At 53.5% G+C, this 23,615-nt stretch overlaps 2 protein-coding genes across 8 annotated transcripts in view; one reads left to right on the top strand and one right to left on the bottom strand.

The window, feature by feature from the left end:
* Positions 1-5,629, bottom strand: part of TRRAP (transformation/transcription domain associated protein) — a 126,139-nt gene extending 120,510 nt beyond the window's left edge. The window contains exon 1 of the mRNA XM_021086097.1: positions 5,527-5,629. The gene's annotated coding sequence lies outside the window, so the exon portion shown is untranslated. The remainder of the gene's footprint in view (positions 1-5,526) is intronic.
* Positions 4,310-21,809, top strand: TMEM130 (transmembrane protein 130). Of its 7 annotated transcripts, none has more exons than XM_003480980.3 (8): positions 4,310-4,584; positions 11,471-11,776; positions 13,126-13,285; positions 15,684-15,850; positions 16,553-16,637; positions 17,620-17,822; positions 19,872-19,984; positions 20,428-21,789. In XM_003480980.3, the coding sequence occupies exons 2-8, from the start codon at positions 11,623-11,625 to the stop codon at positions 20,614-20,616; spliced, it is 1,071 nt and encodes a 356-aa protein (XP_003481028.2). In that variant the 5' UTR covers positions 4,310-4,584; positions 11,471-11,622; the 3' UTR covers positions 20,617-21,789. The 7 variants fall into 7 exon arrangements, with proteins under 7 accessions (XP_003481028.2, XP_020941771.1, XP_020941769.1 ...); XM_021086112.1 differs by having other exon boundaries at positions 4,578-4,796; positions 20,464-21,809; XM_021086110.1 differs by lacking the exon at positions 4,310-4,584 and adding an exon at positions 4,616-4,796.

The following is a 23,615-nucleotide window of genomic DNA, read 5'->3' as shown; positions in this document are numbered from 1 at the left end:
GAGCCCAGGTGTTCGGCTGGGGCCGGCTTGGTCATTTGCTGCAGCTGCATCACCCCAAGGCTATAGACCACAGAGGCCTGCTTGCCCCTCTGCACAACAGGGCAGAGGCCTTCGCCCAGAGCAATGATGAGAAGGGAGAATGGAGCCCGGGTGCCCAAGTAAGGTGGCACGGGCCGGACCAAGAGACCCTGGAAAGAAAAGTTGTGTCGGGCCTCACCTACAGACTCCCATTTATGAGCCTAGTTGAATGATGATGAGCTGTTGTTCTTGGAAACGTGTGGTTCCCACGTGAACGGGACAGAGCATGAAAGTGATGACCTGACCTACCTCCACCACCTCCAGGACCTGGCTGCACCTCGTGCCCCTTCCGGCCCGTACTCCCCTCCCCCCCTCCATTGTTACTAACTCACCAAAATCTTTGTGTTCCCTTCTCAGACGGATACATTTCACACCTGGTAACAAATAGAGTTTGCAACTCCTGCAAGATAGCCTGGAGGAAAAATGCCTTGCTCAGAGCTATGCTCCTTGCTTGTTTCCTGTTGCCCCTCAAGGATTAAGGCCCCCTGCTAAGGTGCTGGGACTGCAAGTGGATGATGTATTTAGGACCAATTATGTCTGCCCAGGAGAAAAAGCCGGTCAGAACATTCCTTCCCCCAGGGAAGAAGTTTCCCACATGCAAGCAAAATCCTCTCTGCTCCTCTCACCCACCCCCACCAAAAGCAGGAGGTTCAAAGTTGGAGGAAGCTGAAAAAATCTGAGGGCTAGCATTAGTGTGCTAACTGAGGTCGTTTAATAATATTGGGGCAAGAGGTCAAGAAAAAAAGCAGCAGTAGCAAATCCTTTGATGAGTTTCAGTTTAGTTGCATGGGATAGAGACCTACAGTTAGGCCTGCGGGAACACTGGTGAAATTCCCATGCTTCCCCACTGCCTGAGCTTCTACGAAAGTGCCCATCATGTGGCCGTGATTTTTGCCTGTTCTCCTGTCTCTCTCTTGAGTTAGAGGTTGCAGAATGGTGTCACCTTCGTCCCTGCCAGATAAATGAGATCATGCCCTTCCTCTACTTAAAACCCTCCCGAAATTTTTCAGCTTATCCTCCTTCCCTGGCCCTGTGCAACCTCCCAACCTCATCCTTCGGGTTCCAGCCACAACAGCCTTGCTGGACTGCCTGCCCACCTAGGACCTTTGCAGCTACTTCTCCTGCCTGCAATGTTCTTCCCTCAGAGGGACCAAGCTGAGTCCTTGTCATCCTTGATGAGCTCAAAGGCCATCTCTGAGAGGCCTTTCTTAAGGCCCCAAATAAGAAAACCATTGCCCATTGGGTTGTGATGATTGTTGTATAACCGTAAATGTAATAAAATTCATTGAGTTATTGATGTTTAGATTTTGTTTGTTTGCTTTTTAGGGCTGCCTCTGCAGCATATGGAGGTTCCCAGGCTAGGGGCTGAATCAGAGCTACAGCTGCTGGCCTACGCCAGAGCCACAGCAACACAAGGGATCCCAGCCGCATCTGCGACCTACACCACAGCTCACGGCAACACCGGATCCTTATCCTACTGAGTGAGGCCAGGGATCGAATTCATTTCAGCTTTGCCACAATGGGAACTCCTCATTGAGTAATTTAAAAAAAGAAAAAAGAAAGAAAGAAACCATTTTCCTCCTCCCATCTCTCATAACACTGGAATTTTCCTTAGAATCTGAAATTACTTATTTATCAGCTGTCTTTCCCTCCTAGACAGTAAGCTCCTTCTCAGTCTTTCTACATATCAATTCTCTTATCAGGAATTGATATGTATTCCTGATGCCCGTTGGGCTTGTCTTAGGCTGCTTAAGCTGCCATTACAAAGTACCACACACTGTGGCTTAAGGAACAGAAATGTATTTCTCACAGTTCTGGAGACCGGGAAGTCCAAGATCAAGGCGTGACCAAGGTAGATTTCATTCTGAAGCCTCTTCTCTTGGCTTGTGGGTGGCCATCTTCGCACTGTGTGCTCACGGAACTGCTTTGTGCTTTCTCAAGAGAGAGATCTCTGGTGTCTGTTACTCTTTTTCTTCTTTTTTTATTTTTTATTTTTTTTCTGGCCTGCCTGAAGATCCCGGGCTAGGGATCGAACCTGCACCACGGCAGTAACCCAAATCGATGCATGGCGATGCCGGATCCTTAACCTGCTGCACCACAAGGGAACCCCGGTTCCTCTTCTTATAAGAAAACCAGTCTTACTGGAACAGGGCCCCACTCTGACGACCTCACTTACCCTAAATTAACCCTTTAAAGGTGCTATCTACAAATATAGTCACTTTGGGGGTGATGCCTTAACATATGAATTTCTCAAGAGACACAATTCAGCGCATAAATGAATACAAAATGTGTACCCTGCTGGAATAACACTTTTTCAATGCAGAGGGCAGGGTCAGTTGAAACACTAAAAAGAATACGGGGAGGGGGACAAAATATTCACTCTGGTAGGCATGAGCATTCTGCGCAGGTGGTCTCTGCATGCAGTCGATCAGGGCATGAGGCCTCAGCCTGCCCCGAGAGCCACCAGGAGGCCATGCTCCCTCCACGGTCCCCCTTCGTGCAGGCGTCCCTGCTTCCCTTTGCCTCACCTGTTGGGCTTCTTGGAGGCTGGCCCTAAGGGTTCCACTCCTATGAAGAACCTTCCCCCGTGACGAATTAAGAAATCCACCCCTCCCTGCCACATCTCTGTGGGTTTCAACCAGGTGACTGAGTGGGCTGAGGTCAGAAGATTCCAGCTGCCCTCGACAGAAGCGAGATGCAGGTGTGGAGCCGTGGTAAATTCAACAAAGCCCTCGGCTTTGTCCCCTCCACACTAGCACAGGATTTGCCATGTGCCCCCAAAGCTGATCCAGAGCTGACCTGAGATGCAGCTCAGGGGCCCCCACGTCCCACAGCTGCATTTCCAGGGCAGGAACACGAGGATGTGTGGGAGCAAGATGGAGCCCTAGGGCTGCCACTTTTTCATTACCAAAAGGAGATCCAATTACACCATTTTACTGGGACCAACAGACTAACCTGCTTAGAAACATTTTCAGCAACAAGAATTTCCATCAAGACAAGTGCTGTGAGGAATTCCCATTGTGGCTCATGGGGTTAAGAACCCAACCAGTATCCATAAAGACTCAGGTTTGATCCCTGGCCTCACTCAGTGCATGAAGGATTTGGCATTGCTATGGCTGTGGCTTAGGTGGGCAGCTGCAGCTCCGACTTGACCCCTGGTCTGGGAATTTCCATATGCTGCAGGTGTGGCCCTAAAAAGGGGCAGGCGGCCGGTGGGGCGGGGGGCAGGGAAGACAGGTGCTTTGAGGCGTTCCCTGGTGGCTCAGTGGATTAAGGAGCCAGTAATGTCATTGCTGTGGCTGGGTCACTGCTGTGGCGCAGGTTCGATCTCTGGCCTTGGAACTTATGCATGCTGTGGGCACAGCCAAAAAAATAAGAAAGAAAGAAAGGCAGACAGACAGGTGCTGTGAGAGCCCAGGAGAGGGGAAGTTTTTGGGGGAGGTGATAGCTGTGGGGCGTTATGCAAAGAAAGGTCATATGAACATCAGCTTCATGGTGGCCCTGCAGGTGGCTTCTGTGACACAGATGAGATTATGTATGGCTACTGTAAAGTTATTCAATGTACACATGAAAAGAAACAATAAATATTATTCCATTTAGGCACTCGGTACATTTTAAAAACCCTAACAACCAGACCTTTGAATAATGTTAAATATTTCAAACTCAATTTATAATCTTAACATACTATTTTCTTCTCAAGTACAATTTTCTTCTTAATTCTTTTTTTTTTTTTTTTTTTTTTTGTATTTTGTCTTTTGTCTTTTTTGTTGTTGTTGTTGTTGCTATTTCTTGGGCCGCTCCCGCGGCATATGGAGGTTCCCAGGCTAGGGGTTGAATCGGAGCTGTAGCCACCGGCCTACGCCAGAGCCACAGCAATGCGGGATCCGAGCCGCGTCTGCAACCTACACCACAGCTCATGGCAACGCCGGATCGTTAACCCACTGAGCAAGGCCAGGGATCGAACCTGCAACCTCGTGATTCCTAGTCGGATTCGTTAACCACTGCACCACGACAGGAACTCCTGTCTCGCACTTTTAACCTTCCAAACATTCACTCTAATCTGTCCCCCTCCATTGCAGTGAGATGGGGGGAATGTAGCTAATGGGGGCTGCCTCAGAGGTGCTTTCTCTCCCATGCAGCCCATCCTGCAACCCTGCTCCCATCAGTGCCCGCGGGGGGCGGGGGGCGCAGGAGGAGGCATCCAACCCCCTCCCTCTGGCTGGGATCCCTTGCCAAGCCGACAGCAGAAGCAGAGTTGGGATCAGGATCCAGGCTGGAGGTGTCCAGTCTTTAAGGCTAGCCAGGCCGGCCACATTCTAGGGAAAAGGGAACTCTCCGTTCCGTTCAGGCAGATGGAAGCGTCTGCTTAGGCCAAGGAGTGTTCACGGAGCAGCCTGGTCCCTCCCCATGGCGGTCGTATGAGTGTCGCAAGGCCCTCAGTGACAGCGGTGTCGCTGTGGACCCAGGCATGTGCATAAGCCCCATTTTTCAGCCGGTGCAGAGAAGGTAAGCCGAGCAAAGGCATCAGTCCCAGCGCCTGTGCGTGGGCACCTGTTCTCAAGCCCCTCTCTCCAGAGGGACCCGGGGCCGCTGCCCAGCGCCAGGCACACAATAGGTGCCCAAAATGTCTTGAATGAGGAACTGCATCTCCAAGCCGTGTGCGACGAGAAAGCACCTGGAGAAAGAGCCCAAAGAGGCCTACCAGAGGCTTCGCGGCGGTGCGCGCGCCTCTGGGGACGCTGAGTCAGAGCGGGCGGCGCGGGCACGGACGCGGGAGGGGAGGGGGCGCAGACTGGAGGAGCTGGGATCGGAAAGGGAGGGGGGCATCGAGGAGAGAAGAGAGGTGCGGCCAGGGGAAGGAGGAAGGGGGCGCAGAGGAGCGGGCACGGGGAGGATCGTGGGGAGAGGCGGGGTGCGGCCACGGAAGGGAGGGCGCGAGGAGGGGGCGCTGCGCGGGTGACGTGGGCAGGGGTCGGCGCGGCGGCGGCGCGCAGCGACACAGCGTCCCAAGACGAGGACGAGCCAGCGTCGCGCCCGCACCTCCCCGCTCACCCGGAGCCGCGCGCCCCAGGAGCGGCCGCCACCGCAGCCGAGTCGAGCCGCGTCTGCTCCGCGCTCCAGCCGCTCCCAGCGCTGCCATGGCCCCGGCCCTCTGGCCGCGGCTCGACCGCATCCTCTGGCTGGCCTGCCTCCTGCCCTTGGCCCCGGCTAGGGTGGCCGCAGGTAAGGCGCTGCGCCGGCCGCTGCCAGCCCTCCCAGAGCCGCAGCGCGCCCGGGCCCTCGGGGCCGAGAGCCGGGGCTGCGGAGGCGACGCCGTGCGCCCCCGCGCCCCGCGCGCACCTTCCTTCTCCCTGCAGGCCCCTGCCGCGCGCTGCGGAGGGGAGCACGGCCAACCTAACGCCGCGCAGCCCTCTCCCCTGTCCCTTCACCCCTTCCCTATGAAGTCACCTGGCACTTGAGGGGGCTCCCCGCGCCCCTCGTTCCTGCTGCCACCTCCAGATCGACCCTGTTCTGGGAACCGCGCCGTGACCGGGAGCATCCTTCCCGCTGCCTGGGAACCTCGAAGCCGCGGGGGCGGGGGGGGGTGGATGAGGACGCTGCGGGGAGGTAGGGAACGCGCGGGGTCCGTGGTCACGCCACAGCCCCCAGGGAGCAAGGCCAGGTTGCCCTCGGAGCAGCGCCCTTGCTTTAAAATGTCGCCTTATCCGGAGAGGCTTTCCACCCTGCTTTGTGTTGGCTTGGGCAAGGATGCGATTTTAGAGCCCAGGAGCCCAGTCTGCCATTTCCTCTCTGGGATTGATTTCCAAAATGGATCCCGGGCTGGTTCCAGTGGGTCGCACCCCGGGTCCCCCGGATGGTACTTCTAACACCCCCCACGTCCTCACCGCCCGAAGGCCAGCATTCACTTTTCTGCCCCATTTTGGCGACAAAAAACAAAAAACCAAAAAAACCCAGATTGGAAAGTTATTGGGGAAAAGAAGCTGGGACATCAGCAGCTGCCAGGTGGGTGTCAAAAAAATTATTATCCAGCATTTATCGTTTCCACTCTTCCCCCCCCCCTTAAAAGAATGGTGGAGGGAGGAAGAGAACTAATATAAACTTGTGAAATAAAACCCACAAGGTAAAACTTAAAAACCTGCATCTTAGAGTTGAATTAAGAGAATTTCCTGGGAATTGTGTTTGGTCAAGACCACCTGCTGCCCCCTGGGAATTCATGGAAATGGGGTCTCTTGTCAGGTTTACATGTGTTCAGTTAGGTTTACATGTGTTCAGAAATGAGCAATGTGGCCTAAATCGCCAAAAAAGAAAGAAAGAAAGAAAAGAAAAAAAAAAGGAGGGAGGGAATGAATTCTTTGGAAGTCATGTGTGGTCCCCAGCTTGGCCTACTGCACCCCATGATACAGTCAGAATAGCTGGGAATGGCTTTGGGGAAAACCCACAGGAGAAAGAGGGAGCTTCTGAAGCCCTTTCCAGCCTTCCAGGGTCTGGGTCAGCCCCCACCACATGCTTCCTGCACTAGGGGTTGAAGTCAGAAGTTGGAGTCCTGGACCACCCATCAATTCCAGGTTATGTTGTCCAGACTTCAGACGTACCCTGGGAAATGTTTGGGGCTGTCTGCAAGTGCAGTGCGGAAAGGCTAATGTAGCCCTTTTCTAGAATGTTCAGGGCCCTATGGGCTGTGTGGTCATGGAAAAATGTGCATGCTCCAGGTGGAATGCCCAGGGGGCTTACTGGTGGGTATTCTTCCACAGGTCAAGCTTTGTGGCTGTTGTGACTTCGCTTCTTGCTTTGGCCCTTTCAGCTCTGGGTCAGTGGGGCACCTGTGGCGCTCCTAAGCTCCTGCCTGGCTCTTCAGTACTCCAAGGCCATGGAGTACTTGGGAGCCACCCTGACTCCCAAACTTGAAAAGGTGGATTCAGGTGGGTAGGTAACCCGGACCTGGGCTTGGTTCCTTTAGCCACAGGTGGCAGAGCCTTCCTGGTCCATTTCAGCCTGGATGTTCTGGACACTTCCGAGGCCCCAAGGACCAGGGGCAGCATCACCCAGGGGTTACAGGATACCTGCTTTTTAAAAAACAAGCCTGAGGAAAGTGCCCTTGGAGCCTCCAGTGTGCACACAGGTCAGGGAAAATGGGCTCCCAGGATCTAGCCAGTGTCTGCAGCAACACTCTGCCATTGGCACAGCCCCTCCCCACCCCCACCCCTATCCCTCCTGCCGGCTGAGCCGGCTGCCCTTCTGCTTCCATTCCCCTGGCAACAGATCTGGGAGGTGTTGACATGCGCCTGTCTTGCTGCAGATGCTGGATGGCCATTAGCATGCAGCCGAATGTCCCTGCCACCTGCCAGCCTCGCTCTGGCCCACACTCCTCTCCTGGGGGTGTGGGGCGGAGGCTGCGTAGGCAGGAGTGACAGGGAGAAAGGAGGAGGTAGCCTTTCATTCCAAGGCAGCAGCCTGGCCAACGGCTGGGAGGCAGCCGGAGGGACAACCCACGGCCATGCAGATTTGCTCAGTGGCCTTAGGTAGCAGCATTATCCCCTGGGGGCTTCTGGGCACTCAGGTCCCTCAATGTCAAGTACACATTGTGTTTTCTTGGAGAAACTGGTGCGTCTGGAATTCTCTCCTTGGGATTAAGACACTGCGGGTTCCTTTTGCAACGCCAGCCCCAGTGACTTAAACATCCAAAATATGGCCCCAAGGAAAGGAATTCAGAACAGAGAATGTGTGCTGTGGGGGAGAAAAAAGGCTGGAGCCAGGGTCCCCGGCGGAGGCGGGCAATCACTCACCTCCCAGTTGTGCTGAGTCCAGCCCGTCTCTCGAGAGCACCTCAAGGGCAGGGGGCAGGTCCTGTAGTTCTGGGTCCTCCCAGCAGCTGAGAGGTGGGGCCCAAGGAAGGGGCTCAGTCAGCAGACATGGGTGAAGAGGTTCCTAGGACGGTGCCAGCTGCGCACTGCCATCCTTCCTCCAGGTGCCACTTCCCAGCATAGTGTTGAACACCTGCTGTGAGCCAAGCACTTGGTTAGGCTGGGGGAAGCTGGAGGTGACCCCAGAGCTGTGATAACTGTGTGCTCAGGCTGTCAGGAAAGCACTGAGGAGGTGAGGGGTTCAGGGAGGGCTTCCTGGAAGAGGTTATATCCACAGGCAAATAGATGAAGACAGGCCGGAGGGACCGCATGTGCAAAGGCCCTGAGGCCAGGAAGGACAGAGCATCTTGGGGGAGGGGGACTGCAAGGGTTAAAGGGTTAAGGCGACAGCATGGGTGTGCCAAGATGTGAATCTGGTCTCCAGCCACTCCGAGGCCGGCTGAGGATCGATTAATTGTGCAGGATGCTCCTTGGGGTGGCTGAGTGTAGGGTGGGCTGAGAGGCCAACAGTCAGCGATGGGATGTAGCAGGAGTCCATCCAGATGGGGCTGAAAGCGGGCCATAAGCAATGGTAGTTGCGATGGAGATAGGGAGGTAGGTGGCAGAGGTCTGGGGTTTGATTCCTGGGATCTCTGGGTCCTCTGATCCCGACATGGAGTGATGGGTAAAGAGAATGGTGGGTTTGGGAGAGGAGAAACCCATAGAGTCCAGAGTACCACTACCCAACAGAACATTGGGGGCGGAGCAAAGGTTCTTCAGCTGTGCTTTTCCGTAGGGCAGCTGCTGGCCACATACAATCGAGCATTTAAAATGTGTCCAGTGCCATGGAGAGAACTGAGTTTTTAGTGGTAATTACATTTCCGTAATTAACTTGCATATAATCTTAGCTGCACAGTGGTTGGTAGCTACTGTGTTACTCAGTAGAAACTAGGTCTAGGACCCAGGAGCACTTAGGAGGCATTGGAAGCTGGTGGGGTGGGTGTGTGGCCAGGAAGTGAAATGAGCAGAGGGGAGCTTGTGACCCCCTTCTCCCTTCTGCCCAGGCGTCACTGCCACAGGCTGGACAGTCTCACTCTTCGAGCCCTTCAGAGATCTCACTGGAAGAGGAAAATGACAAATCCCAGGAAAGTAGTTACTGAGACACATGGTAGTGCTGTTGACAAGAGGGAAGGCCTCTAGGAATTCGAATAGACCTGCTCGAGGGATTATCCTGCAAATATTGACATTCACCCTAGTTCAACTGCACGTAAGCTTTTGATGTGTTGTCAGGTGGAAAGAAAGTCATTCCGGGAGTTCCAGTTGTGGCTCAGTGGTTAATGAATCGGACTAGGAGCCATGAGATGGCGGGTTCGATCCCCGGCCTGGGCAGTGGGTTAAGGATCCGGTGTTGCTGTGTGCTGTGGTGTAGGTCCCAGACGCAGCTCTGATCCTGCGTTGCTATGGCTGTGGTGTCGGCTGGCGGCTACAGCTCCAATTGGAGCCCTAGCCCGGGAACCTCCATATGCCACAAGTGCGACCCTAAAAAAAGACCAAAAAAAAAAACAAAAAAAAACTGAGAAACAAAAAAAACAAAAAACTGTGCATGAAAAAGAGCCACGAGGACAGCACCGTGACAGCGGCTATTGTCTTTGGGAGACAGGGTCATAGGACACTTCTCATGTTTCTCATGCTCATGTATTACTTTCGTGATGGAAATAAACCTAATTTTTAAAATCTTACCTTATTAGTATGATAACATCTGCATCTGTCTAAAGCAGTTGAAGAATAATGGCTTCGGAAAATGCCTGATACAGAATTGAAAAAACAAGAGCAACCATGGAATACATACTCTCAGAATAAAAGCATCATAAAAAAAAGGAAATGTCCAAATATGGTAACAGTGGTTGTTACTGATTATCTATTTTTTATTTTATTTTATTTTTTGTCTTTTTGCCTTTTCTAGGGCCGCTCCCATGGCATATGGAGGTTCCCAGGCTAGGGGTCGAATTGGAGCTGCAGCTGCCAACCTACGCCAGAGCCACAGCAATGTGGGATCTGAGCCGTGTCTGCGACCTACACCACAGCTCACGGCAACGCCGGATCCTTAACCCACTGAGCAAGGCCAGGGATCGAACCTGTGTCCTTACAGATCCTAGTCAGATCCATTTCCACTGAGCCATGACAGGAATGCCTTACTGATTAATTTAAAAAAAATTTTTAAATGTTATACCTTTCTCTATTTTCAGGTTACAAGTAGTCTTACCTTCAGCGTGTTGGTCAGGAGAGGAGTGTTATTTAAAATAAGCTCTTTTTTTTTCTTTTTTCAAGTTTGATTTTTTTTTTTCTTTATAGCTGCATCTGCGGCATATAAAAGTTCCTGGGCCAGGAGTCAAATTGGAGCTGCAGCTGCCAGCCTACACCACAGCCATGGCAAGGCAGGATCCAAGCTGCCTCTGCAACTTGCACTGCAGCTTGCTGCAATGCCAGGTCCTTAACCCACTGGGCGAGGCCAGGGATAGAACCTGCATCCTTAGAGAGACAATGTCGGGTCCTTAACCCACTGAGCCACAGCAGGAACTCCAAAGCCCTCTTACTTGGCCTTCATTCCATGTGCTCCAGGCCCTGTTCTCTGTCTGCAACCCATAAGACTAATTCCCAGGGTCCCTGTAAGAGCTGCACCCCCAATATTTCAGTTCAAGTTCCCCAAGGAGTCGACCCAGCTGGAATCCCAAAGCTCCAGCCTTGGCCCTGGAGGAATCCTGGAGGTCCCCAGAGCACTGGAGTCTGATGGAACTTTCTGTGATAATGAAGAGCTGTATCCACACCTTCCACTGCAGTGACCCACAGCCACACTTGGCTCTTGAAATTTGGCTCGTGCAACCCAGAAAGTGGGTTTTCAGTTTGTTTCATTAAAAATGAAGCTTCGAGAGCCCCAGATGGTTAGTGGCTACCATCTTGGGCAGGTGCAGATTTCAACCCTCTCACTTTAGAGATTTAGGAGCTGATGCCCAGAGAGAAGGGGGCTCTGCTTGCATCACAGTGGCCCTTCCTCCCAGGGCCTGTCCTGCCATTGGCAAGGCGTGAGAACCCTAACGGGGTCCAGGCTCAGCTTTGTGCTTCAAACTGGAAGTTTGTTTGACATGGAAAGATTTATCCAAAAGAGCAGGTGATGGGAGGGGCATTTCTTGGCAGCAGTGGCTCCTCCTGCGACATGTCTTGGGAATCGTAGCTAGGACGTCTGGCCAGATCAGGCCCTTCTCACACACACACACATACACAATCTCTCTCTTTCTCTCTCTCTGTAAGGCCCAGCTTGGCTGGCATGAAAAGAAAATATAAAGTGGGGACACTGGATGGGGTATGTGATTTGGAGTTAGTCCAGTCTGGGTTTGAATCCCAATCTGACAGTGAACTCATCAGATGAGCCTCACTTGGCCTGTCTGGGCCTCAGTTTCTCCACCTGTAAAAGAGAATAAAGAAGCCAGCCCCGGAGGGCTGAAACCCTCCTGATGCTCCCTCCTGAAACGCAGCCTCTTCTTCTGGGCTTCTAGGCCTGTATGAGCTTCAACTCACCACCGATGGCCCTGCCACCACGGGGGCAGAGGTGACCATCACGGCCAGCCTGGTGGCTGATGACAACGGTAGCCTGGTCCTGCCCACCAGCACCCACTTCTACCGCTTCCACTGGATCCACACCCCACTGATGCTCATGGGGAAGACGGACGAGCCCTTCAGCTCCACCATCCGCGTCGTGGGCAACGTGGCCGGGGACTTCCCGGTCTCCGTGTGGGTCACAGCGGCCAACTGCAGGATGTGCCGGCCTATGGCCAGGAGCTTCCTCGTTCTCCCCATCACAGGTGAGGACCTGTCCTGCTTACTGGTTTGCCCTCAGACTCTCGGCACAGAGAAAACATCTGGCCTGGATAATAATCACATACATGCAGATTAGACCCGTGGTCCCTTTACTGCCATCAGTTGAGCTAACAAAGTACCAAAAAATGGTAATACCCAGTGCTGGCAGGGCTGTGCTGAAATGGACACTTAAAGTATATATTGCTACTCTGGGTACAAATTAATACAACCTTTTGGAGAGCAGCTGATCAATGTGTGTCAGTGATTATAAATTATCTTACTCTTTGGCCTATTCCCTCTCTCTCTCTCTCTCTTTCTCTCCCCCCCACTTCTTTCCTCCCTCCCACCCCTCCCTCCTTCCAAGAAGTCCTTGCTTTCTTGACGTTTTCAACCTATTAAAGAACTTGCCTTCGGGAAACAAACCTCCATTTGGGTAATGGCTTATCCACAAAGATGTTTGTTGCAATTTTTACAGTAATCGAAGAAAAAATAAACAAGCTAAGAATGCAACCATAGAGGGACAGGTTAAGTATATACTGATATAATTTGTTTAAAGAATAATAATGACCTTTACAGAGAGTTTGGTATAGCCTGGGGGAATACTCAAGCTTGTAAAATAAAAAAATAAAAAAAAATCAAAATACAAAATTCGATAACCAAATTGACCAACTGTCAAAATTTGATAACCAGTTTGGTCAACAGGTGTGTAATATATTTATACCTTAAACACATATATATGGATACTTTGCATTTCTTCAGAACGTCAACAGTGGCTGGGTTTGTGTGGTAGGCATTTTCCTTTCATGCCACTTTTCAGCAGTTTCCAAATGCGCTTTATTGAGCATGTCTCACTTTCTGCTTTTGTGATGGGAAAAAAAAAAAAAAATCAGCTCTTACATTTTTTTTCAAGGAGGAGACACAGAACGGGGTTTCTCACCCAGCCCAGCACACTGGGTGTGGACATGCGGTCGGTACAACTGCTCATTTTTTCTAGACTCATATAATACTTGGACATATGTCCCCACACTTGTTTCCAAAACCTGTGTGTTTCCGTCTGGTCCTGGGCATCAGTTGTTCCAGAAAGTTCAGGGTCATGGTGAACGGGGTGCAGCAGTGGAACTGCATACGTGACACGTGCTGTGAGCCTTCACCGGTGTCCGTACAGGAGGGGCAGTGCCTTGGAGTGGGGCGTGTGCCTCTGTGTTCAGTGACCTGCAGGGTCCCCTCTTGCCACCCCACGGCTGTGAGAGCCAGGAGGTTGGGGCGGGGGTGGGGTGGGGTGGGGTGGGAGAGGCTGGTGCATAGCTCCCCGCTCCCTCCACCTCGGTGGCCTCATCCTTAATCTCTCTCCCAGAGTTCCTGGTGGGGAGCCTCGTTGTCACCCAGAACACCTCCCTGCCCTGGCCCAGCTCCTACCTCACCAAGACGGTCCTCAGAGTTGCCTTCCTCCTCCATGACCCCAGCAACTTCTTCAAGACGGCCTCGTTTCTCTACAGATGGGACTTTGGAGACGGGTACGTCCTTGCCCCCGTGATGCCCCACAGTCTCGGCTCCGTCGTCCCCCGCAGAGTCTCTCTGCCCTCCCATCATCACCTGCTCACTCTCTGACTCCAGACATGCTTTGTGCACCTGCTCTTGCTAAGCTCGGGGTACACGGGGACCAGCGTGAGCCAGTCACAGGACTTGCCTGGAAGGTGCCTGCAGACTAATATAGGGGGTCGTCAGTGCCCAAAACGGCCCTGCAAGGCAGGTCAAGGTAGGTCTGGAGGGACCCAGCCAGCTGATGGCACGTGCCATTATACGCACATGCTAGAACCCACGTGTCTGGCTTCATTTTTCCTTTCTCCTCCTCTCCAGACAAGCCAGCTGGGGCAGGCAGGTTGGGAAGTGGGAGTCAGTCAAGCACATGCAGAGGCGGGCAAGATCCCCGTGTGAAGAAAACTACAGAGCTCCTAAGACGTAGCAAAGATTTCAGTAAGTGGGTCTATACGCCATGTCCAGGAGGGTGAGTTTGAATATCATAACGATGTCCATGTCCCCCCAGTTATTCTGTAAGTTTAAGGCAAATCCAGCAAAAATTCCAATAAGAATAATTTTTGGAATGGGACAGAGATTCTATAGTTCATCTAAATTTTGTGGACAAATTATATTTTTACACATATATGCACACATATATTTATACACATAATGTATATACACACACACATATGTGTATAAAAAAACTTACATATATAACCATATATACATGGTTACATATAAAGAGCATCAGCAAGTCAACCAGAAAATATGTAATATTTCCTTTAACAACCACACTCTGTGAATGGTTTTATCACGTAAAGAACATCTGTCTCAAACCAGGGGACAGTCTCCTTCCCTATTAGCAGCATTTCCAATTAATGCTCCTAATTAATTAATTTCACGTTAAAGACTTTTTTCACTCTTGCTATTGTAACTGAACACTTGACTAGCCAGTGAACTAGAACAAGAAAAAGAAATGAAATATAAATGTTATAAAAGAGGAGACAAAAGTCCTACCCATGTGACAATACTGCTTCCCTGGAAGATACAAGAGACTCAAGTGAAAAATCTCAGAACTAAAATGAGGTTTGAATAATATGGCTGGTTACAAAACAAAGATTCTTAGCTTTTTGCAACGGCAGGAAATACTTATAAAACGTAAAAACGGAGAGAATAGGTTTAGCCTAAAATTGTAGGATTTATGTGATTAAAAGCACAAATTATACTGAGCATCTTAACACGTCTCAAAAATAAAGAGAGAATTTCTCAATATTGTAAAGAAAAGATTGACGGAAAAGCAGAATGATGAGCTGTGGTGGGAAGAGGGATTGGAAATGCATACGTCAATATATTTTGAAAGCTACATGTAATTTGCAGCAAGAAAGGACAGCTGAATGGAATGGAATAGAAAAGGCAGAAACAAACCTAAGTTTATATCCATATGTAGTATATGATAACAGTAGTATTTCTCACCATTGAGTAGTGATAGATTATTTAATAAATGGTACCAGGGTAGCTGGTTAACTATTTGGAAGAAAAACGATCTAATCCTGAACAAAAGCAATTCCAGATAGATTTGAAATAGTAAACATAATGAACCAGGATTAGATTGTGATATAGATGATGACTTGCAATTGGATAGTTTGGCAGTGGGAAAGGCATTTCTAAGAGTAAAAATAAAAGGTACACACTGTGAAGGGAAAAAATGCTAAATTTGGCATCATCAGATTTGAGTATGAAAGAAAAATTAAAAAATAAAGGTTAAACTGGGGAAAAATATTTGGAAGGTCTATAATAGGTGAAGGTTTGACAAACTTCATATGTAAAGAGCATCAGCAAGCCAACAAAAATATTTTCTTTAAGAAACATCCTTTTGAAGTGATTCGGGTAATTGGTGGGGAAAAGCATGATGTTAGATACTTAATATGTCATCTCAAAACCTATGATGGAGGTGTGATTCTTTCTGTTTTACAGACGAGAAGAGTAAGGCGTAGAGTTCTGTAGATAGGAAGTCTGGAGCTAAGATTTAAAGCCCAGTCTGTCTTAACTCCAGAGTTCCTGCTTCTCTCCTCCCCAGATCATCCCTGCCAGACATGGCCTTTCCCAGATTCCTGGCTGGGAGGCAGGGCACTTCCTGACAGGGGACAGGTGCCTGTTGCCAGGAGATCTCCCACCTGTAATTCATAAGTACAATGATGATCAGCCGCCACTCTACTCAGGCACAGCTGACCTCGTACCTGGCTGGCTCTGGGGACTGCTGCCGGGTGACATTTTTGCTCACAAGGCATTGGTGGCTGAAGGTGTCACTATGCAGCCACCCTGGACAAGTCACAGTCAGCCACTCTGAGAGGTCATGTGTGTCACTTCTGTCATCTCCTCCCTGTCGCCTTACAGCACCCAGCTGGTGACCAACGATGCCACAGTCTATTATAACTATTCCATCATTGGGACCTTTACCATCAAGGTCAAGGTGGTGGCGCAGTGGGAGCAGGCGATGCCAGACGCTGGGAAGGGCACTATGCAGAAGACGGGTGACTTCTCTGCCTCGCTGAAGCTGCAGGGTGCGTCTCTGAGGCTTGGTTCAGCCCACTGGAGAACCCCGGGTACCACTCCTCCCAGGGCTGGGTCACATGCAGATCAGAGTAGCTCGCATTGGGGACTAGGCTGAGCTCAGATGCACAGCCTCATGTCTGTTGCCCTGGCAGCCCTCTGAGTGGTCTGTCATTACCCCACTTCTCAGAGGGCACTGAAGGCCATGGAGGAGGTCAGGTGGCACGGAGTGGCAGAGCCAGGATTTGAAGCCAGGCCTGCCTGCGCTCAGAGCCTGGCCTGTGCCCAGCCACTGCGCTGTGACTTGGTACCCCCATCCCTGCTTGTTCCCTGGTTATCTTGGCGAGTGGGGGCACAGGGGCACCTGCAGTATGTGTCTCATTGTGCCGTGGTACCTGCTGATGGGGTGCTGCCTCTCCCTCCTCTGCGCAGCACCCATGGTGGGGGCAGGTGGTGGTTGTCCTAAGCCAGCCCCAGGTCCTGCTTATCAGGGCCCCGCCTGCTTCCTCCAGCTCCCTGTCTCTGAGAAGCTCCTGCACCTGCTGCTGAGGGGGAGGCAGGACTTGGACGTGCCCTGGGTGTGACCTGTGACCTGCCCTTTGGGGAGGGCCAGGAAGAGGACAGCATGGTTGTCACACAGCCCCAGGGCCCCAGGAGCCCAGCGACAGCTCTGGTCAGCCACCAGGTCTAACGAGGTCTCCTCTGCCTTTCAGAAACCCTTCGAGGCATCCAGGTCGTGGGGCCGACCCTAATTCAGACCTTCCAAAAGATGATAGTGACCTTGAACTTCCTGGGCAGGTGAGTGAAGCCCCGAGCATGCGGGGCTTGTCCCGTGGCCCTGCCCACAGCCCCCTCAGAGGCTCCTGAGCTGTCTCCCTCCCTGAGGGGCCCCACGGTGGGGAGCTCGCCCAGGGATGGTGCCCCCGCTGACCATGCCATGGGGTGGTCACGGTCCTGGCTGCATCCTCAGGGCCCAGGGGAGGGAGCCCGGGCCTGGCTCCTGCCAAGATGCCATTAGGCCAAGAGGTGATGAGACACCGAGATGCGGGGCGCGTTCTCCCCATAAGGGAGCCCCTCTCTGGGGCCACTGGGCTGGATGGAGCTGCAGAAAAGAGTGGTCAGGGCCCAGCCCTCCAAGGACTTTGGTGGGAAAGACCAACCCCACCCAGCTCCCCAACAAAGGGACCCTCAGAAGGAGGCCGGCTAGACCAGGAGGGGGCAAGGCGGCCAAGGAGGGAGGAAGACAAGCCCAGGGGCTGACGGGTCAAGTGGCGTGAGTGTGTTTTGCTCAGACCTGGGGTTGTGTAAGGCAGGAATGCTCACTCGGAAATCCTCAGATGGAGCTGCGTTTTCCAGATTCTGAGCCTGCGCTGTGGCAGGCAGATAACCTGGAGTGCCCTTGCCTCCTTTAAACCTATCAAAATCCTACTGAACCCTTCAGACCCTCCTCGAATGCCACCTCCTCCAGGAAGCCTTCCCTGACTTCCTCACTAAGAACGTGCTCACCTGTCCCTGTGCTTCCCCAACACGCTGCATGCATCACTGGCTCATTCGTTCTGCCTTATTCAGCCCTCTGTCCATGTCCCTGACCGGCCTGGCATCCCCTCGCGGTCCCAGGTTCTCTCCCATGTATGACCGTGTTCCCAGGAGGCCAGGGTGGCCGGGCGTTCTGTCCTGGACACGACATAGAAGTTCCTGACCACCTGGCCTTCCTTGAACGTGGTCTGTGCGCACTCTCCTCGCTGAGCTGAGGCTGAAACAAGGCCCCCTTGTCCTGCAGCCCCCCGCTGAGCGTGTGCTGGCGTCTCAAGCCCGAGTGCCTCCCGCTGGAGGCAGGGGAATGCCAGCCGGTGTCAGTGGACAGCACGGCGTACAACCTGACCCACACCTTCAGGGACCCTGGGGACTACTGCTTCAGCATCCGGGCCGAGAACGTCATCAGCAAGACCCACCAGTACCACAGGATCCAGGTGTGGCCCTCCAGTAAGTGACCCCTCGCCCCTGACCCCTGACCCCACAAAAAAGGCAGCACAGCCTTGGCGCTGCCCTCAGCCAAGTCCACCAATGAACAACCCGTCCCACCAGCACTAGCATCATCAGTTACGCTCTGGGCCCCAATTGACACCTCTGACGGATTGCTCATAGCGCTGCCCCCAACACCTGCTCTAGCCCCCCACTCCCCACCAGCACCCTCAGTTCCAGCACCACCAGCAGTAACAACAGCCACTCAGCCACTGCTCGCCAACTTGCCCAGCACCACTGCCACCGTCCCACATGCTACAGACCGTTCTCCCAGCATCTTCGAGAGCCAGGGACCATGCTGTCATTGTCCACCATCAGCACTGCTGTGAGCGCCCCTGCCACCTGCTCCTGCGCCAACCACTTGGTCCAGCGCCATCCATACCGTGCTGTCTCAGTGGCATCCCAACTTCAACTCTCCTGTAGTTCCCACCATCACTGTCAGTGCCCCTCCCACATGTCACCATGGCCATGCTTGTCCCCAGCACACACCCTCCCTCCTTCGTCGCCATCACCCCCACCCCATCACCTTGGCACTATTGCTACCGCGAAAGTAAGCATCTCCAGCTGTGACTGTGCTGGACTCACCAGGTTATATTATGAGTCTCCCAGGGAATGTGAGCAGCTCGGAAAGTATGCAAAACGGGAGTTCCCTGGTGACTCAGTGGGTTAAGGACCTAGCATTGTCACTGATGTGGCTTGGATCATTTCTCTGGTGTGGGTTCGATCCCTGGCCCGGGAACTTCTGCATCTGTAGGCACGGCCACAAAAGAAAAGTATGCAGTACAGTCCTTATTCATAAAGGGACCCACCCAACCCCGCAGAAGACCTTTCCACAAACCAGCGTGAGGTCCAGCCACCCGCTTATAGCCACAGGACTGGTGGATGGTGGCATCAGGGCAGCCTCTTCTTACCCCAGAAAACAGCTTTCTTATGTCGAGGCGAAATAGCATCCTGGAGCCCTAAGGGGTGGTCTTTCAATGCCCAGCCAGGTCCCACCCCGTACAGAACAAAAGAGACACCCTGCCGGCCAACTGCACTTGTCCCCAAAGTTGGCCCTGTAAGGACACCAGATGCCATCACCATCCCCTCTGGTTTCCCCAGTCCCTCTGAACCCTTAAACAGATGCCACACTCCACTCTGGGCCCTGGCTGACCTTGTGGGTCAGATAGACTCTGTGACCTGTGGGCGTCACTGGAGGCCTTGTGCCCTGCCTCCCCCAGCACCTCTTGGGCACCAAGTGCCCAGGATGCCCCTGCATTCTGTGGAGAAGACAGCACTACAGGTAATCGATGCCACCTTTTCTTGGTGGGAATGTCCTCATGGCATACGGTGGTGTCTTTACCAGGAGGAGGATGAGAGAGGTGTGAGAAGGTCCCCGCACTTGCTGATCACCTGCCTCCTTGGTCGTATCCCCATGGCAGCCTCACGGGTCAGCATTATTGACATCACCCAGACCAGGATTCGAACCCAGGGCCCCCTGATCCAGACGCTGGGCTTGGCTTGCTCTGCCGTGTGGTTCCCTGGCAACAGGATCCGTAGGTGAGCCCAGAGCTTCCAGAAGGCAAAGCTGCAGCAGAAGTCCCAGGGTTGCTTGGCTGTCCTCACAGCTTAGCTTCTCTTCCCCCACACGTCACCCAAGAGAGCAAGGAGGAAGCCACGCGGTCTTCCCTGGCCTAGACTCGGAAGTCAGACATCATCCCTCCATCCTACGCTGCTTGTGAGGAGCAAGTCACTCTCACTCCAGCCCACACTCGGGGTGGGGAATGGAGCTGCACCTGGTGAAAGTGACTGTCAAGCAAAACATTCAGCCCCCCTCCCCCGCTACACCCCAACTGGGTTTTCATGATATTCTGGGCTTGCCCATGGGGGTGGCCGGGTTGGGATGCACGTCAACGAGGAGACAAGCCCCAGTGGGCTTCGACTGCTCTCTCCCTCGTGCCGTCTCCTCCCGAGAGCCAGTGTCCAGCACCAATGACCCAAGCTCCCGACTGCCCCCTCTTTCCCTCCCAGGCATCCAGCCGGCTGTCTTTGCCTTCCCATGTGCCACGCTCATCACCATGATGCTGGCCTTCATTATGTACATGACCCTGCGGAATGCCGCTCATCACAAGGACCTGGTGGAGGTGGGTACTCGGTGGGCTGGGGGCTGGGCTCCGGGGCCCTGACGGGAGAGGATCTGTGCAGAAGGCATGGGGCCCGGGGTGTCAGGGCCAGGCCCTGGGGCTGGGGGTGATGTTCCCAAGAGGCATCCATGCATAGAGCCTGATGGATGGCTTGGCTGCTTCCAGTGTGACTCACCTCCATCTCTGCTTGCCCTTTGCCTGGCAGCCGTGCCCATGAGCAGGTATGGAAGAGGGCAGTAGAAAGAGGTGGAGACCCAGAGAGCCAAAAAGCCAAAGGCACAGAGAAACTCTGTGTGGCACCAGAAGGGTGTTCCTGGGCACACCGCCACCAGGCAGCTGAGCTTGTAAGGCCACCTAGACAGGCACCTGAGCTCACGGGGCCACCTGATGGGGCTCCTGGCGGGTGGGCGGGTGATTGACCCGTGGGGTTTTGTTCACCATAGGTGGCTGATTTTGACTTTTCCCCCATGTCTGACAAGAACCCGGAGCCACCCACTGGGGTCCGGTGCTGCTGCCAGATGTGCTGCGGGCCCTTCTTGCTGGAGACGCCCTCTGAATACCTGGAAGTCGTCCGCGAGAACCATGGGCTGCTGCCGCCCCTCTACAAGTCGGTCAAAACGTACACGGTGTGAACGCCCCCAACCCCATTTCAGCGTTAACTGACTGCCGGACAGGGTGTTTGGGGCAGGGTGGGGCAGGGAGGTACATGCCGCCCAGCAGGGGGGTTCACGTTCACGTGTGCAGGGCATCCATCTGTACAGTCCAGCCGTCTCCACAAGCCCCCCTCGGTCACTGCCCCCCAGCCATCCGTCCATCTGTACAGTCGTAAGCCCTTCTCAGTCAGCCCCATCCCATCCTGGGCTTTGACGAGGCCCCAGGTCTTTGAAGAGATTCTGACACTGGATGTGGTCCCCCTTCTCTCCTAGGTGTGCCCAGCTGTCCCTCACCCATTCTTCCCTGTGGGCACATTTGCCATCCATCCGGGGTTCACGCTCCCCTCCCCCAGGCAGCACTGCCCGGTCAGAGAGCTGGGAGGAAGCTCACAAATGGTTAATTTAAGGCTGCATCACGAACGGTACAGAGACAAGCGTGCACACACGTCACACAGACACTTCAAATGGTTTCCTCTGTATCAGTTAGTTGCGTGCTGGGATGTTCCCTGAACCAGAACTAGAAGGAAAGCTGACCTTTCCCACGTGGCCCTGACCGCTCTGGGCCTGGTCCCTCCTTTGGGTGCTGCGCCTGTGGCTACTGGGTCCCCATTCCCAGAACACCCTGTTCCCTGCCTGCTTGGGGGTTGCATGGGGGCAGGGCGAATGCCTTGGGGGGGCAAAGTGCTTTAGAAATAGCACCTTCTTTATTGAGAGCATGTTAAACGTTCATTGAGGAAAAGGCTTTGCAGCCAAAGAATAGTCGAGCCAGGAGGGCCTGGGCACCCTATGGGGGCGGGGGGACAGTGTTCTTGCCACCCCCACTGCTCCCAGGGTGGCCTTGAGAAGGAAGAGGCAAGACTGGATGGAACCCGGGGTGGGGACCAGCCCAGTCCTCTCCCTTTGGCGCAGGGCCTGGGGGAGGCAGAGCGTTGCAGAGGGCGTGTTCTGGGTGCAGGAGGAGCTATGGTGAGGCCCCCACCTACCTGTGCAGGAGTGGGGAGCAACCCGGGCCTCTTTGGGGGAGGGGAGGCAGGTCCCTGGGGGCCTAGCTCCGTTGCTGTGATTATTTGCTCTTGGATTTTGTGCTGAAAACAGCATTCCCACTGTCGCGCAGCTCATTCTCATGAAATCCTGCCATTATTGCTGAATAAAGCTTGTGTGCTCTGACTATAGCCCAGGATGTGCCGGGGAGGCGGGGGTGCCAGAGTCTCTTTTCTGTGCATGGAGGTTTGGGTCTTACAAGCGTCAAGAGCAGTTCTCAGACACAGCAGCACGTCCCCGTCATGTGCCCTGGATGGAGCTGCTGTCTGGGACCTCGGGTGTGGGGCAGGGGTCCTTGAGCTGCCGCTTGGGTTCATCCATCACAGACGGTCAGGATCCTGAGGGTCTCCCGGAGGGGGGCCCAGATCCAACGTGCAGCCCAGTCGGAGACTCTGGGGCGGACTCTGGAGCAGAGGGTGTTGTAGGCCATACCTGGGAACTTGGAAATGCAGAGTCCTGGGCCCCACACCACCCGGAAGCAGCCCCAGGGGGAGGGGCCGCCCTGGCGCATCGAGTGTAAGGACCTCCCGTCTCCAGCTGGGCTTCTCCATCTTGCATGTGATGAGAATTGCTGGAGGGCTGGTTAAATAACACATTTCCAGGTAGGGGGTCTGGAGTGGGCCCTGGGACTCTGCATTTCTGAGATTCCAGATGCTACTGGTCGGAGGACCACACTTTGGGTTGCAAAGCTCTGAGGCTATGTCTTCTTGAGCTTTTTTATTTCTGGAAGAGGTTCAGAATTTCTTCTTCTCCCTCTCTCTGCACTCTAGCATGCGGAAGTTTCCAGGCCAGGGGTCTAACTCACACCACAGCTGTAACCAGGGCCACAGCAGTGACAATGTCAGATCCTTAACCCACTGGGCTACCAGGGAACTCCTGGAATTTTTTCTTAATTGCTTCTGTTTCTGCTGCCCCCAACACCCAGCGGGTGCACCTCAAGCTTTGAGCTGGACATGGGTGGGAACGGATGCTGACCCTACCCTGGAGGCCCTAGTTTCTTTCTTTCTTTCTTTCTTTTTTTTTTTTAGGGCCAAACCCATGGCATATGGAAGTTTCCAGGCTAGGGGGTCGAAATGGAGCCATAGCTGCCGGCCTGCACCACAGCCATGGCAATGCCAGATCCAAGCTGCATCCACAACCCACAGGGCAGCCCGCAGCAATGCCAGATTCTTCACCCAATGAGCGAGGCCGGGGATCAAACATGAATTCTCATGGATACTAGTCGGGTTCCTAACACACCGAGCCACAACGGGAACTCACGGAGGCCCTACTTTCGCTGAGCAAGGTCCTTTAGGGAACTCTCTTGGATGGCAGCATTGCTGGCATAAGGGGTGGATGCCACCCACACACCGTCCCTGCGGCCCCCCACCCGGGCATCAGCCACTTCAGGGTGCAGGGTGGGAAGGAGCCTGGGTGCGGCAGGGCACCCTCATGCCTGTTAGAGGATCACAGGAAACCCCGAGTTATCTTTATTCTTTTTTTTTTTTTTTTTTTTTTTTTTTTGCTTTGCTTTTTAGGGCTGCACCCGAGGCATATGGACATTCCCAGGCTAGGGGTCTAATTGGAGCTGTGGCCACTGGCCTACACCACAGCCACAGCAACTCAGGATCTGAGCCGTGTCTGTGACCTACACCACAGCTCACGGCAACGCCGGATCCTTAACCCTCTGAGCGAGGGCAGGGATTGAACCCACAACCTCATGGTACCTAGTCGGATTCATTTCCACTGCACCACAAGGGGAACTCCTTAAACTATTCTTAATGGACAGGGGCCAGAATCATTTTAGAACCTCTCCCTGCTGGCAGAATACACAGCCCCCCAATTCTGCAGGTGCCTTGAAGAGAACCAGGATTTAAAAAAAAAAAAAAACTCAGGAGTTCCCATCGTGGCTCAGAGGAAACAAATCCGACTAGGAACCATGAGGTTTTGGGTTCGAT

The sequence above is a fragment of the Sus scrofa genome, chromosome 3, assembly GCF_000003025.6.
Source record: "Sus scrofa isolate TJ Tabasco breed Duroc chromosome 3, Sscrofa11.1, whole genome shotgun sequence".
NCBI classification, from domain to species: Eukaryota; Metazoa; Chordata; class Mammalia; order Artiodactyla; family Suidae; genus Sus; species Sus scrofa.
The sequence above is the reverse complement of the archived record's forward strand: the minus strand, read 5'-3'. Positions and strand labels throughout refer to the sequence as shown.

Excerpts from the sequence above, each read along its gene's own strand:
- TMEM130 (XM_003124299.4), top strand. The coding sequence starts at position 5,217 with ATGGCCCCGGCCCTCTGGCCGCGGCTCGACCGCATCCTCTGGCTGGCC. Across the intron at positions 11,777-13,125 it reads CCTCGTTCTCCCCATCACAG|AGTTCCTGGTGGGGAGCCTC; the intron begins GTGAGGACCTGT and ends TCTCTCTCCCAG. Across the intron at positions 19,985-20,427 it reads ATCACAAGGACCTGGTGGAG|GTGGCTGATTTTGACTTTTC; the intron begins GTGGGTACTCGG and ends TGTTCACCATAG.